Source organism: Nerophis ophidion, linkage group LG18 (genome assembly GCF_033978795.1).
Source record: "Nerophis ophidion isolate RoL-2023_Sa linkage group LG18, RoL_Noph_v1.0, whole genome shotgun sequence".
Classification (NCBI taxonomy): Eukaryota; Metazoa; Chordata; class Actinopteri; order Syngnathiformes; family Syngnathidae; genus Nerophis; species Nerophis ophidion.
The window spans coordinates 32,622,695-32,638,681 of NC_084628.1; the positions used below are offsets into that span (position 1 = coordinate 32,622,695).

Sequence of the window (15,987 nt, forward strand, 5' to 3'; positions counted from 1 at the left end):
ATCACTTGATGCATACAGTATAATCACAGCAGTATGATGATTCTATGTGTCTACTAGTGATTGGTTGATGAGGCGTCATGTATCGTTTCCACACATTGCAAAACTGTATTGATACTGTGTCAATACTGTGTCATTAAATACTGACATTTGCTGGAGATTAAAAATCCCTACCCGACCGACTCAACTGACACTGATTTTATGACCTAGTATATACAATCATATAAACCAAGTCATTGTATTTCATTTAGGATTATTTCATTTCTTCATTTAAATAAAAAATATATTTTTATCTTTTTTAGATACAGTCAATAAATAATGTGAACATGTATCATAACATGGAAATCTAAGAGAACGTGTTGTGAATGAGGATACCTGTGGACTGGGAATTTTTTTTTTTTTTTTACATGCGCTCTGAATACGCACTGTTGATTGATTGATTGATTGAAACTTTTATTAGTAGATTGCACAGTTCAGTACATATTCCGTACAATTGACCACTAAATGGTAACACCTGAATAAGTTTTTCAACTTGTTTAAGAAGGAGTCCACGTTAATCAGTTCATGGTAAAAAGGTGATGGGTCCGAGCCGGATTTGAACAAGCGCCCTAAGGAACTCAGCATGAACAACCACGGTCCTTCACTCTACCAACTGAGCTATCGAAGAGATTAATTGTTATTGTTTTTTAATGTAACCAATCGGATGGTTGTGTGGGTGCGCCAATGCTGGAAACTTTTTGAGAGAACCGGCTGAAATGACAAGGAAATAAACACAAATACCTTTTTTTTCCCGATATATGATCAAAATATTCCCACACGGCAGAAATTATCTCCAACGACTATAAATGACAAATAAACAACGACAGAAGTGCGGCGATTCTGTTGGCAGCACCATCTCGTTGACAAATGCACTTCCTTATAAACACAGGTTGGCGCGCAGGTGCCAGTGCGACACAGTTCGCGTATCGGTCACGTGACCAAAACAGCTCATGATCGGTCACGTGACTTTCTAAAGGCGGCACGCGCACCGACACAGGATTTCGCTCTATGAGCTCGACCCATGCGCTGATGCATCGGTGTTACCGGACCCATCACTAGTGTCTACATTAAAACATTCCTGTTCATACTGCATTAATATATTCTTATTTTAAACTTTCATGCAGAGAGGGAAACCACAATTAAGTTGATTTACCAAAACTTTATTTTTTAAACAGTTATTAAGCAGTGGCACAAACATTCATGTCATTTCAAAACAGAAAGTGCAAGATTTTCAGAGACATTTTAAAAGTTAAAGTTAAACTTAAATTACCAACGATTGCCACACACACACTAGGTGTGGCGAAATTATTGTCTGCATTTGACCCATCACCCTTGATCACACCCTGGGAGGTGAGGGGAGCAGTGGGCAGTAGCGGTGCCGCACCCGGGAATCTTTTTTGGTGATTTAACCCCCAATTCCAACCCTTGATACTGAGTGCCAAGCAGGAAGGTAATAGGTCCCATTTTTATGGTCTTTGGTTTTAGTGCACTTTTGTGCATGATGTCACTAAAATGACATATCAAAACAACACTATATTAAAGTGCACTTTTTGTACAGAACTCAACTACATTACTTTAAAACAAATAGAGTGCACTTTTGTGCATGATGTCACACAAGATATTTCAATAACTGTCAAATAAAAATGAGCTGCGTAACAAGAAATAAAATAGTGTATATGCTTTGCTATGTGGTAGGTTACTACGGACATTATTAAATTCTGTTGACAATTTTTTTCATACGATCTGGAAATGGTTGCTTCCGCATTTTGTATGTATGGCACCGAACAGGGATGCTGACATGCAGTTTCAATCACTCTTCATTCTCTAGCGGGGGACTTTTCAAAAGATTGCTCAAATTAGCAGTAGGTGCTACTTTTTGTAATAGTGCTTTTGCCGCATACGTGTTAGACATATTCCCGTTTGAAGAAATACGATGGACCCCGTGCTGTTTTTCATAGGAATGAATTCTTCCTTCATTTGTTACCAGATTGGCACCCTCTTACTCTCGTATTACCACTCACACCACTATGCTAGCATCACAGCTAATGTTACCCATGCTGCTACCTCTCATGAGAGTGCGTATGACGCGACAGTATGAGATGCATATAAGAAGGTGTGCTTGTCTGTAAAAAGGGGAGACAGGAATGAGTGAGAAGAGCCCGCAGTGTAATGCCCGCAGCTAAAAGCAACTGCGTGAAAATGTATAGTCGAAAATCACCATATAGTCATTTTTTATATCGCACAGAGACAAATCCGTGATATAACGAGTATATCGATATATATGCCCAGCCCTACCTAGAACAGTCCGAAAGGTTCTTTTCCTCTTTGGTCCGGAGAACACGATGTCCACAGTTTCCAAAAACAATTTGAAATGTGGACTCGTCAGACCACAGAACACTTTTCCACTTTGCATCAGTCCATCTTAGATGAGCTTCGCGTTTCTGGGTGTTGTTGATAAATGGTTCTGACTTTGCATTGTAGTTTTAACTTGCACTTACAGATGTAGCGACCAACTGTAGTTACTGACAGCGGTTTTCTGAAGTGTTCCTGAGCCCATGTGGTGATTTCCTTTACACACTGATGTCGCTTTTTAATGCAGTACCGCCTGAGGGATCCAAGGTCTGTAATATCATGGCTTACGTGCAGTGATTTCTCCTGATTCTCTGACATATTACGGAGCGTAGATGGTGAAATCCCTAAATTCCTTGCAATAGCTGGTTGAGAAATGTTGTTCTTAAACAATTTGCTCAGGCATTAGTTGACAAAGTGGTGACCCTCGCCCCATCCTTGTTTGTGAATGCCTGAGCATATCATGGAAGCTGCTTGTATACACAATCATGGCACCCACCTGTTTGTTCCCAATTAGCCTGTTCACCTGTGTGATGTTCCAAATAAGTATTTGATGAGAATTCCTCAACTTTCTCACTCTTTTTGCCACTTGTGCCAGCTTTTTTAAAACATGTTGCAGGCATTAAATTCCAAATGAGCTAATATTTGCAAAAAAAACTAACTAAAGTGTTCCAGTGTGACTGTTAAATATTTTGTCTTTGCAGTCTATTCAATTGAATATAATTTAAAAAGGATTTACAAATCATTGTATTCTCCTTTTTATTTACCATTTACACAACGTGACAACTTCACTCCTTTTGGGTTTTGTAGTTGTTGCACACGATTACCATGGTATACTCTGCAAATATTTAGTGTGGTTCCCACATTATACTCCACAAATATTTATTGGTTCCCACGGTATACTCCGTAAATATTTAATGGTTCCCACGTTATACTCCACAAATCCTGCAGCGTGTTTACTTGCGTGAGATATAATGTGCGATACAGGAAGTGGTCATTCTTATGTCCTTGGCAGCCAAGAGCGATGCCGACTTCAAGGCATTTCTGGACGAGCGCAACCCCAAGCAGCAGCACTCGTCCACACTGGAGTCATACCTGATCAAGCCCATCCAGAGGGTGCTGAAGTACCCTCTCCTGCTCAAGGAGCTGTACTCGCTCACTGACCCGGACAGCGAGGAGCATTACCACCTGGACGGTAAGGAGCGTGTCACCGCCTCTGACGGCCGCCTGCAGAACTAACCATCCGCGCCTGTCCCCTAGTCGCCATGAAGGCCATGAATAAGGTGGCCAGCCACATCAACGAGATGCAGAAGATTCACGAGGAGTTCGGCGCCGTGTTCGACCAGCTCATCACCGAGCAGAGCGCGGACAAGAAGGAAGTGAGTAAAAAGATGGCCGCCGCTGGATGAAAGAAAATAGGGATTGACTAATGATGTCATGACGGTCAGGTGGCGGACCTGTCCATGGGAGACTTGCTGCTGCACACCAGCGTGTCCTGGATCAACCCACCTGCTTCCTTGGGGAAGTGGAAGAAAGAACCCCCGGTGGCCACTTTTGGTATGACACCCTCACACCTGCTTGTTCTGTCACTTTTTTTGGGGCGGTTTAGCTCGGTTGGTAGAGCGGCTGTGCCAGCAACTTGAGGGTTGCAGGTTCAATTCCCGCTTCTGCCAACCTAGTCACTGCCGTTGTGTCCTTGGGCAAGACACTTGACCCACCTGCTCCCAGTGCCACCCACACTGGTTTGAATGTAACTTAGATATTGGGTTTCACTCTGTAAAGCGCTTTGAGTCACTAGAGAAAAAGCGCTATATAAATATAATTCACTTCACTTCACTTTTCAAATAATAAACATTTATTTGTCACTTTAGGAATAATAAATATTTTTCTCTTTTGGAATAATCAATATTTATTTGTCTCTTTTGGAATAATCAATATTTATTCGTCACTTTAGGAATAATCAATATTTCTTATTTGCCTCTTTTCGAATAATCAATATTTATTTGTCACTTTAGGAATAATCAATATTTCCTTGTCTCTTTTCAAATAATCAATATTTTTTTGTCGCTTTAGGAATAATCAATATTTCCTTGTCTCTTTTGGAATAACCAATATTTCCTAGTCACTTTTGGAATAATCAATATTTCCAAATCTCATCTCTAAAAATCAATATTTCCTTGTCACTTTAGGAATAATCAATATTTCCTTGTCACTTTTGGAATCATTCATATTTCCTTCTCCCTTCTGGAAGAGTCAATATTTCCCTGTCACTTTTAGATTAATTAATATTTATTCGTCTCTTTTGAAATAATATTTCCTTGTCACTTGAGGAATAATCAATTTTTTTGTAACTTTCGGAATAATCAATATTTCTTTGTCACTTTCGGAGTAATCAATATTTACTTGTCACTTTCGGAATAATCAATATTTACTTGTCACTTTAGGAATATTCAATATTTTTTGTCACTTTAGGAATAATCAATATTTTTTTGTCACTTTAAGGAATAAGTTAAAGTTAAAGTACCAATGATTGTCACACACACACTAGTAGTGGTGAAATGTGTCCTCTGAATTCGACCCATCCCCTTGATCACCCCCTGGGAAGTGAGGGGAGCAGTGGGCAGCAGCGGTGTCGCGCCCGGGAATAATTTATGGTGATTTAACCCCCAATTCCAACATTTGATGCTGAGTGCCAAGCAGGGAGACAATGGGTCCCATTTTTATAGGGACAGAGTGGCGCAGTGGAAGTGTGCAACACGAGAGTCCCTGGTTAAATCCCCACCTTGTCACGTCCGTTGTGTCTTGAGCAAGACACTTCACCCTTGCTCCTGATGGGTGCTGGTTAGCACCTTGCATGGCAGCTCCCTCCATCAGTGTGTGAATGTGTAAATGTGGAAGTAGTGTCAAAGCACTTTGAGTACCTTGAAGATAGAAAAGAGCTATACAAGTACAACCCATTTATCATGTATTTATAAATAGTCTTAGGTATGACTCGGCTGGGGTTTGAACTCACAGCCTACCGATCTCAGGGCGGACACTCTAACCACTAGGCCACTGAGTAGGATTTTTTTCTTCCAGTCTTCAAGACGGCTGTGGTGTTCGTGTGCAAGGACGGCTCCAAACAGAAAAAGAAAATAGTGAGTATCTTCAAGTCCTCATTTCACAATAAAAGCTCTGAACTTGGATGTGAATAAAGTTATTTTAACTTGAAGGGCGGCTCTCATCGAGCGTCGATGTCTTCCGAAGAAAAAGACGCCTTCCGATATCGTCACATGATCCCCACACACGCCCTGCAAGTGCGCACGCTAGCTAACGCAGGTCAGTCATGTTGTCCTGCGGGTTGCATTGTGGTGGTCTGCAGTCATGGGACTTCTTGCATTGTGGTGGTCTGCAGTCATGTGACTTCTTGCATTGTGGTAGTCCTGCAGTCATGTGACTTCTTGCATTGTGGTGGTCTGCAGTCATGTGACTTCTTGCATTGTGGTAGTCCTGCAGTCATGTGACTTCTTGCATTGTGGTAGTCTGTAGTCATGAAACCTATTTTTCTCTCAGATGGTGAAGGAACGTCCGTATGCGAGGTCGTCCACATCAAGTCTGAATCTGAGGGAAGGCCAGAAAGAACATTCCAGCTGTGTTGTAGGTGAGAATCAAGCTACTTCACCGCCATCTTGTGTCCTCTTAAGTGCCTTTATCGCCATCTTCATTCCTCTTTAGTGTCTTTACCGCCATTTTGCGTCCTCTTTAACGTCTTTGCCGCTAGCTTGTGTCCTCTTTAGCGTCTTTACCGCCATCTTTAGCACCATCCCGTGTCCTCATTAGTGTCTTTACTGCCATCTTGTGTCCCCTTAGTGTCTTTATCGACATCTTCATTTTTCTTTAGTGTCTTTACCGCCAACTTGTGTCCTCTCTAACGTCTTTACGGCCATCTTGTGTCCCCTTTAGTGTATTTACCAGCATCTTGTGTCCTATTTAGCATCTTTTCCGCCATGTTGTGTCCTCTTTAGCATCTTTACTGCCATCTTTTGTCCTCTTTAATGTCTTTACCGCCATCTTGTTTCCTCTTTAGTGTCTTTACTGCCATCTTGTGTCCTCTTTAGCGTCTTTACCGCATTCTAGTGTCCTCTTTAGCGTCTTTACAAACATCTTGTTTCCTTTTTAGTGTCTTTACCACAATCTGCATCCCTCCTTAGCGTCTTTACCACCATCTTGTGTCCTCTTTAGCGTCTTTACCACCATTTTGTGTCCTCTTTAGCATCTTGAGCGCCATCCTGTGTCCTCTTTAGCATCTTTTCCGCCATCATGTGTCCTCTTGAGCATCTTTACCGCCATCTTGTGTCCTCTATAGTATCTTTACCACCATCTTGTGTCCTCTTTAGTGCCTTTACTGCCATCTTGTGTCCTCTTTAGCGTTTTTACCGCCATCTAGTGTCCTCTTTAGCATCTTTACAAACATCTTGTGTCCTCTTTAGCATCTTTACCACCATTTCCATTCCCCTTTAGTGTCTTTACCACCATTTTGTGTCCTCTTTAGCGTCTTTACCGCCATCTTGTGTCCTCTTTAGCTTCTTTACCACAATCGTGTGTCCTCCTTAGCATCTTTAGCGCCATCTTGTGTCCTTTTTAGCGTCTTTACCGCTATCTTGTGTCCTTTTTAGCATCTATATTGCCATCTTGTGTCCTACTTAGCGTCATTTGCTTCATCTTGTGTCCTCTTTAGCGTAAACTTGTGGCCTCTTTAGCATTTTTAGCTTCATCGTGTGTCCTCTTTAGCCCCATCTAGTGTCCGTTTTAACGTCATTACCGCCATCTTGTGTTCTTTCTAGCTTCTTTACTGCCATTTTGTGTCCTCTTTAGCGTCATCTTGTGTCCTCTTTACCGCCTTCTTGTCCTGTGTAGCATTTGTAGCTCCATCGTGTGTCCTCTTTACCGCCATCTTGTGTCCTCTTTAGCGTCATTACCATCATCTTGTGTCTTCTTTAGCGTCTTTACGTCATCTTGTGTCCTCTTTAGCATATTTAGCGCCATCTTGCGTCCTCTTTAGTGTCTTTACCACCATCTTGTGTCTTCTTTAGTGTCTTTACCACTATCTCTATCTGTCCTTTTTAGCATCTTTACTGCCATCTAGTGTCCTCTTTAGCATCTTTACAAACATCTCCATTCATCCTTAGTGTCTTTACCACCATCTTGTTTCCTTTTTATTATCTTTACCACCATTTTGTGTCCTCTTTAGCATCTTTGTTGTCTTGTGTCCTCTTGAATGTCTGTACCGCCATCTTGTGTTCTCTTCTCTGTCTTTACCGCAATCTTGTGTCCTCTTTAGCGTCTTTACCGCTATCGTGTGTCCTCTTTAGCATCTTTTCCGCCATCTTGATTCCTCTTTAGCATCTTTACCGCCATCTTGTGTCCTCTTCAGTGTCTTTACTTCCATCTAGTGTCTTCTTTAGCATCTTTACAAACATCGTGTGTGCTCTAGCGTCTTTAACCATCTTCTCCATTCACCCTTTGCGTCTTTACCACCATCTTGTGTACTCTTTAGTGTATTTACCACCATTTGTGTCCTCTTTAGCGTCTTTAGCGCCGCCTTGTGTCCTCATCAGCGTCTTTGCCGCCATCTTGTGTCCTCTTTACCGTTTTTATATTCATCATGTGTCCTCTTTAGCGCCATCTAGTGTCCGTTTTAACGTCATTTCTGCCATTGTGTATCCTCTTTAGCGTCCTTACCGCCATCTTTTGTCCTCTTTAGCATCTTTACTTCCATCTTGTGTCCTCTTTAGCGATGTTACCACCATTTTGTGTCCTCTTTAGCATCTTCAGCGCCATTTTGTGTCCTCTTTAGCATCTTTTCTGCCATATTGTGTCCTCTTTAGTGTCTTTACCACCATCTTGTGTCCTCTTTAGTGTCTTTACTGCCATCCTGTGTCCTCTTTAGCGCCATCTTGTGTCCTCTTTAGCGTCTTTACCGCTATCTTGTGTCCTCTTTAGCATCTTTATTGCCATCTTTTGTCTTTAGCGCTCTTTTGTGTTGTCTTCAGCCTCTTTACCACCATCTCCATTCCTCTTTAGTATCTTTACCACCATTTTGTGTCCTTTTTACCATCTTTAGCACCATCTTGTGTCCTATTTAGCATCTTTAGCTCCATCTTGTGTCTTCTTTAGCGCGAACTTGTGTCCTCTTTAGCATTTTTAGCTTCATCATGTGTCCTTTTTAGCACCATCTAGTGTCCGTTTTAATGTCATTACCGCCATCTTGTGTCCTCTCTAGCTTCTTTACTGCCATTTTGTGTCCTCTTTAGCGTCATCTTGTATCCTCTTTACCGCCATCTTGTCCTGTGTAGCATTTGTAGCTCTATCGTGTGTCCTCTTTACCGCCACCTTGTGTCTTCTTTAGTGTCTTTTTTAGTTTCTGTACGTCACCTTGTGTTCTCTTTCGCATCTTTACCACCATCTTGCGTTATGTTTAGTGTCTATACGACCTTCTTGTGTCTTCTTTAGTGTCTTTATCACCATCTCTTTGTTCGCTTTAGTGTCTTTAATGCCATCTTGTGTCCTTTTAAGCATCTTTACTGCCATGTAGTGTCCTCTTTAGCATCTTTGTTTTCTTGTGTCGTGTTGAGTGTCTTTACCGCCAACTTGTGTTCTCTTCACTGTCTTTACCGCAAACTTGTGTCCTCTAGCGTCTTTAACCATCTTCTCCATTCACCCTTAGCGTCTTTACCACCATATTTTGTCCTTTTCAGTGTCTTAACTGCCATCTAGTGTCTTCTTCAGCGTCTTTACAAACATCGTGTGTCCTCTAGCGTCTTTAACCATCTTCTCGATTCACCCTTAGCGTCTTTACCACCATCTTGTGTACTCTTTAGTGTATTTACCACCATTTTTGTCCTCTTTAGCTTCTTTATCGCCATTTTGTGTCCTCTTTAGCGTCTTTACCACCATTTTGTGTCCTCTTTAGCATCTTTAGCGCCATCGTGTGTCCTCTTTTGCGTCTTTACCAAAATTTTGTGTCCTCTTTAGGATTTTTAGCGCCATCTTGTGTCCTCTTTAGCGTCTTTGCTGCCACCTTGTGTCCTCTTTAGCATTTTCATCACCATCTTTTCTCTTCTTTGGCGTCTTTAGCGCCGCCTTGTGTCCTCATCAGCGTCTTTGCCGCCATCTTGTGTCCTCTTTACCATTTTCATATTCATCATGTGTCCTCTTTATCGCCATCTAGTGTCCGTTTTAACGTCATTTCTGCCATTGTGTATCCTCTTTAGCGTCCTTACCGCCATCTTTTGTCCTCTTTAGCATCTTTACTTCCATTTTGTGTCCTCTTTAGCGATGTTACCACCATTTTGTGTCCTCTTTAGCATCTTCAGCGCCATCTTGTGTCCTCTTTAGCATCTTTTCTGCCATATTGTGTCCTCTTTAGTGTCTTTACCACCATCTTGTGTCCTCTTTAGTGTCTTTACTGCCATCCTGTGTCCTCTTTAGCATCTTTAGCGCCATCTTGTGTCCTCTTTAGCGTCTTGCTATCTTGTGTCCTCTTTAGCATCTTTATTGCCATCTTTTGTCTTTAGCGCTCTCTTGTGTTGTCTTCAGCCTCTTTACCACCATCTCCATTCCTCTTTAGTATCTTTACCACCATTTTGTGTCCTTTTTACCATCTTTAGCACCATCTTGTGTCCTATTTAGCATCTTTAGCTTCATCTTGTGTCTTCTTTAGCGCAAACTTGTGTCCTCTTTAGCATTTTTAGCTTCATCATGTGTCCTCTTTAGCGCCATCTAGTGTCCGTTTTAATGTCATTACCGCCATCTTGTGTCCTCTCTAGCCTCTTTACTGCCATTTTGTGTCCTCTTTAGCGTCATCTTGTGTCCTCTTTACCGCCATCTTGTCCTGTGTAGCATTTGTAGCTCCATCGTGTGTCTTCTTTACCGCCACCTTGTGTCTTCTTTAGTGTCTTTTTTAGGGTCTGTACGTCATCTTGTGTCCTCTTTAGCATCTTTACCACCATCTTGCGTTATGTTTAGTGTCTATACCACCTTCTTGTGTCTTCTTTAGTGTCTTTATCACCATCTCTTTGTTCGCTTTAGTGTCTTTAATGCCATCTTGTGTCCTTTTAAGCATCTTTACTGCCATGTAGTGTCCTCTTTAGCATCTTTGTTGTCTTGTGTCGTGTTGAGTGTCTTTACCGCCAACTTGTGTTCTCTTCACTGTCTTTACCGCAAACTTGTGTCCTCTAGCGTCTTTAACCATCTTCTCCATTCACCCTTAGCGTCTTTACCACCATATTGTGTCCTTTTCAGTGTCTTAACTGCCATCTAGTGTCTTCTTCAGCGTCTTTACAAACATCGTGTGTCCTCTAGCGTCTTTAACCATCTTCTCCATTCACCCTTAGCGTCTTTACCACCATCTTGTGTACTCTTTAATGTATTTACCACCATTTTTGTCCTCTTTAGCATCTTTAACACCATCGTGTGTCCTCTTTTGCGTCTTTACCAAAATTTTGTGTCCTTTTAAGCATTTTTACTGCCATGTAGTGTCCTCTTTAGCATCTTTGTTGTCTTGTGTCGTGTTGAGTGTCTTTACCGCCAACTTGTGTTCTCTTCACTGTCTTTACCGCAAACTTGTGTCCTCTTTAGCGTCTTTACCCTCATCTTGTGTCCTCTTCAGTGTCTTTACTGCCATCTAATGTCCTCTTTAGCGTCTTTACAAACATATTGTGTCCTCTAGCGTCTTTACCACCATCTCCATTCATCCTTAGCGTCTTTACCACTATCTTGTGTCCTTTTTAGTGTATTTACCACCATTTTGTGTCCTCTTTAGCATCTTTAGCGCCATCTTGTGTCCTCTTTAGCGTCTTTGCCACCATTTTGTGTCCTCTTTAGCGTCTTTACCGCCATCTTGTGTCCTCTTTAGTGTCTTTACCACCATCTTGTGTCCTCTTTAGTGTCTTTACAAACATCTTGTGTCCTCTTTAGCGTATTTACCATCTCCATTCCTCTTGAGTGTCTTTACCACAATTTTGTGTCCTCTTTAGCGTCTTTAGCGCCATCTTGTGTCCTCTTTAGCATTTTTATATTCATTGTGTGTCCTCTTAAGCGCCATCTAGTGTCCGTTTTAACGTCATTACTGCGATTGTGTGTCCCTTTTCGCGTCCTTACCGCCATCTTTTGTCCTCTTAGGCATCTTTACCGCCATCTTGTGTCCTTTTTACCGTCATTACCACCATTTTGTGTCCTCTTTACCGCTATCTTTTGTCCTCTTTAGCATCTTCACCGCCATCTTGTGTCCTTTTTAGGGTCCTTACCACCATTTTGTGTCTTTTTTACAGCCATCTTATGTCCTCTTTTGCATCTTTACTGCCATTTTGTGTCCGCCTTAGCATCATTACCACCATTTTGAGTCCTCTATATCATCTTCAGCGCCATGTTGTGTCCTATTTAGCATATTTTTCTTTAGTGTCTTTACCGCCATCTTGTGTCCTCTTTAGTGTCTTCACCACCATCTTGTGTCCTGTTTAGTGTCTTTACTGCCATCTTGTGTCCTTTTTAGCGTTTTTACAGCCATCTAGTGTCCTTTTTAGCGTTTTTACCGCCATCTAGTGTCCTCTTTAGCGTCTTTACCACCATTTCCTTTCCTCTTTAGTGTCTTTACCACAATTTTGTGTCCTCTTTAGCGGCTTAACCGCCATCTTGTGTCCTCTTTAGCGTCTTTATCACCATCCTGTGTCGTCTTTAGCGCCATCTTGTGTCCTCTTTAGCGTCTTTACCGCTATCTTGTGTCCTCTTTGGCATCTTTTGGCATCTTTGGCATCTCTTAAGCGTCTTTATTGCTTTCTTGTGTTGTCTTCAGCCTCTTTACCGCAATCTTGTGTCCTCTTTAGAGTCTTTACCACCATCTCCATTCCTCTTTAGTATTTTTACCACTCTTTTGTGTCGTCTTTACCATTTTTAGCACCATCTTGTGTCCTATTTAGCGTCTTTAGCTTCATCTCGTGTCCTCTTTAGCGCAAACTTGTGTCCTCTTTAGCATTTTTAGCTTCATTACCGCCATTTTGTGTCTTCTCTCGATTCTTTACTGCCATGTTGTGTCCTCTCTAGCATTATATTGTGTCCTCTTTAGCATCTTCAGTGCCATCTTGTGTCCTTTTTAGCATCTTTTCCGCCATCTTGTGTCCTCTTTAGTGTCTTTACCGCCATCTTGTGTCCTCTTTAGTGACTTTACCACCATCTTGTGTCCTCTTTAGTGTCTTTACTGCCATCTTGTGTCCTTTTTAGCGTTTTTATCGCCATTTAGTGTCGTCTTTAGCATCTTTACAAACATCTTGTGTCCATTTTAGCGTCTTTACCACCATCTCCATTCCTCCTTAGTGTCTTTACCACCATCTTCTGTCCTCTTTAGCATTTTCAGCGCCATCTTGTGTCTTCTTTAGTGTCTTTACCACCATCTTGTGTCCTCTTTAGTGTCTTTATTGCCATCTTGTGTCCTTTTTAGCGTTTTTACCACCATCTCCATTCCTCTTTAGTGTCTTTACCACTACTTTGTGTCCTCTTTAGCGTCTTTACCACCATCCTGTGTCCTTTTTAGCATCTTTAGTGCCATCGTGTGTCCTCTTTAGCGTCTTTACTGCTATCTTGTGTCCTCTTTAGCATTTTTACTGCCATGTAGTGTCCTCTTTAGCATCTTTGTTGTCTTGTGTCGTGTTGAGTGTCTTTACCGCCAACTTGTGTTCTCTTCACTGTCTTTACCGCAAACTTGTGTCCTCTTTAGCGTCTTTACCCTCATCTTGTGTCCTCTTCAGTGTCTTTACTGCATCTAATGTCCTCTTTAGCGTCTTTACAAACATATTGTGTCCTCTAGCGTCTTTACCACCATCTCCATTCATCCTTAGCGTCTTTACCACTATCTTGTGTCCTTTTTAGTGTATTTACCACCATTTTGTGTCCTCTTTAGCATCTTTAGCGCCATCTTGTGTCCTCTTTAGCGTCTTTGCCACCATTTTGTGTCCTCTTTAGCGTCTTTACCGCCATCTTGTGTCCTCTTTAGTGTCTTTACCACCATCTTGTGTCCTCTTTAGTGTCTTTACAAACATCTTGTGTCCTCTTTAGCGTATTTACCATCTCCATTCCTCTTGAGTGTCTTTACCACAATTTTGTGTCCTCTTTAGCGTCTTTAGCGCCATCTTGTGTCCTCTTTAGCATTTTTATATTCATTGTGTGTCCTCTTAAGCGCCATCTAGTGTCCGTTTTAACGTCATTACTGCGATTGTGTGTCCCTTTTTGCGTCCTTACCGCCATCTTTTGTCCTCTTAGGCATCTTTACCGCCATCTTGTGTCCTTTTTACCGTCATTACCACCATTTTGTGTCCTCTTTACCGCTATCTTTTGTCCTCTTTAGCATCTTCACCGCCATCTTGTGTCCTTTTTAGGGTCCTTACCACCATTTTGTGTCTTTTTTACAGCCATCTTATGTCCGCTTTTGCATCTTTACTGCCATTTTGTGTCCGCCTTAGCATCATTACCACCATTTTGAGTCCTCTATATCATCTTCAGCGCCATGTTGTGTCCTATTTAGCATATTTTTCTTTAGTGTCTTTACCGCCATCTTGTGTCCTCTTTAGTGTCTTCACCACCATCTTGTGTCCTGTTTAGTGTCTTTACTGCCATCTTGTGTCCTTTTTAGCGTTTTTACAGCCATCTAGTGTCCTTTTTAGCGTTTTTACCGCCATCTAGTGTCCTCTTTAGCGTCTTTACCACCATTTCCTTTCCTCTTTAGTGTCTTTACCACAATTTTGTGTCCTCTTTAGCGGCTTAACCGCCATCTTGTGTCCTCTTTAGCGTCTTTATCACCATCCTGTGTCGTCTTTAGCGCCATCTTGTGTCCTCTTTAGCGTCTTTACCGCTATCTTGTGTCCTCTTTGGCATCTTTTGGCATCTTTGGCATCTCTTAAGCGTCTTTATTGCTTTCTTGTGTTGTCTTCAGCCTCTTTACCGCAATCTTGTGTCCTCTTTAGAGTCTTTACCACCATCTCCATTCCTCTTTAGTATTTTTACCACTCTTTTGTGTCGTCTTTACCATTTTTAGCACCATCTTGTGTCCTATTTAGCGTCTTTAGCTTCATCTCGTGTCCTCTTTAGCGCAAACTTGTGTCCTCTTTAGCATTTTTAGCTTCATTACCGCCATTTTGTGTCTTCTCTCGATTCTTTACTGCCATGTTGTGTCCTCTCTAGCATCATATTGTGTCCTCTTTAGCATCTTCAGTGCCATCTTGTGTCCTTTTTAGCATCTTTTCCGCCATCTTGTGTCCTCTTTAGTGTCTTTACCGCCATCTTGTGTCCTCTTTAGTGACTTTACCACCATCTTGTGTCCTCTTTAGTGTCTTTACTGCCATCTTGTGTCCTTTTTAGCGTTTTTATCGCCATTTAGTGTCGTCTTTAGCATCTTTACAAACATCTTGTGTCCATTTTAGCGTCTTTACCACCATCTCCATTCCTCCTTAGTGTCTTTACCACCATCTTCTGTCCTCTTTAGCATTTTCAGCGCCATCTTGTGTCTTCTTTAGTGTCTTTACCACCATCTTGTGTCCTCTTTAGTGTCTTTATTGCCATCTTGTGTCCTTTTTAGCGTTTTTACCACCATCTCCATTCCTCTTTAGTGTCTTTACCACTACTTTGTGTCCTCTTTAGCGTCTTTACCACCATCCTGTGTCCTTTTTAGCATCTTTAGTGCCATCGTGTGTCCTCTTTAGCGTCTTTACTGCTATCTTGTGTCCTCTTTAGCATCTTTATTGCCATCTTGTGTCCTCTTAAGCATCTTTATCGCTGTCTTGTGTTGTCTTCAGCCTCTTTACCGCAATTTTGTGTCCTCTTTAGCGTCTTTACCATCTCCATTCCTCTTTGGTATCTATACCCCCATTTTTTGTCCTTTTTACCATCTTTAGCACCATCTTGTGTTCTATTTAGCATCTTTAGCTTCATCTTGTGTCCTCTTTAGCGCAAACTTGTGTCCTCTTTAGCATTTTTAGCTTCATCGTGTGTCCTCTTTAGCGCCATCTAGTGTCCATTTTAACGTCATTACCGCCGTCTTGTGTCCTCTGTAGCTTCTTTACTGCCACCCTGTGTCCTCTTTAGCATCATCTTGTGTCCTATTTAGCATCTTTAGCGCCATCTTGTGTCCTCTTTAGCATCTTTTCCGCCATCTTGTGTCTTCTTTAGTGTCTTTACCGCCATCCATTGTCCTCTTTAGTGTCTTAACCGCCATCTATTGTCCTCTTTATTGTATTTACCACCATCTTCTTCCTCTTTAGTGTCTTTACTGCCATCTTGTGTCCTTTTTAGCGTTTTAATCGCCATCCAGTGTCCTCTTTAGCATCTTTACAAACATCTTGTGTCCATTTTCGCGTCATTACCACCATCTCCATTCTTATTTAGTGTCTTTACCACCATGTTTTGTCCTCTTTAGCATCTTTAGCGCCATCTTGTGTCCACTTTAGTGTCTTTACCACCATCTTGTGTCCTCTTTAGTGTCTTTATTGCCATCTTGTGTCCTTCTAGCGTTTTTATCGCCATCTCTTTAGCATCTTTACAAACATCTTGTGTCCTCTTTAGCGTCATTACCACCAT

The 15,987-nt window shown here is 41.7% G+C and overlaps 1 protein-coding gene across 5 annotated transcripts in view; it reads left to right on the forward strand.

Moving 5' to 3' along the window:
• The window catches only part of LOC133537129 (rho guanine nucleotide exchange factor TIAM1-like), a 165,045-nt gene that overhangs the window by 125,022 nt on the left and 24,036 nt on the right, over positions 1-15,987 (forward strand). For all 5 annotated transcript variants that reach the window (XM_061878012.1, XM_061878014.1, XM_061878009.1 and 2 more), the window contains 6 exons: positions 3,401-3,580; positions 3,646-3,764; positions 3,834-3,942; positions 5,464-5,522; positions 5,598-5,703; positions 5,938-6,025. In XM_061878012.1, coding sequence (XP_061733996.1) covers positions 3,401-3,580; positions 3,646-3,764; positions 3,834-3,942; positions 5,464-5,522; positions 5,598-5,703; positions 5,938-6,025 — 661 coding nt within the window. The remainder of the gene's footprint in view (positions 1-3,400; positions 3,581-3,645; positions 3,765-3,833; positions 3,943-5,463; positions 5,523-5,597; positions 5,704-5,937; positions 6,026-15,987) is intronic.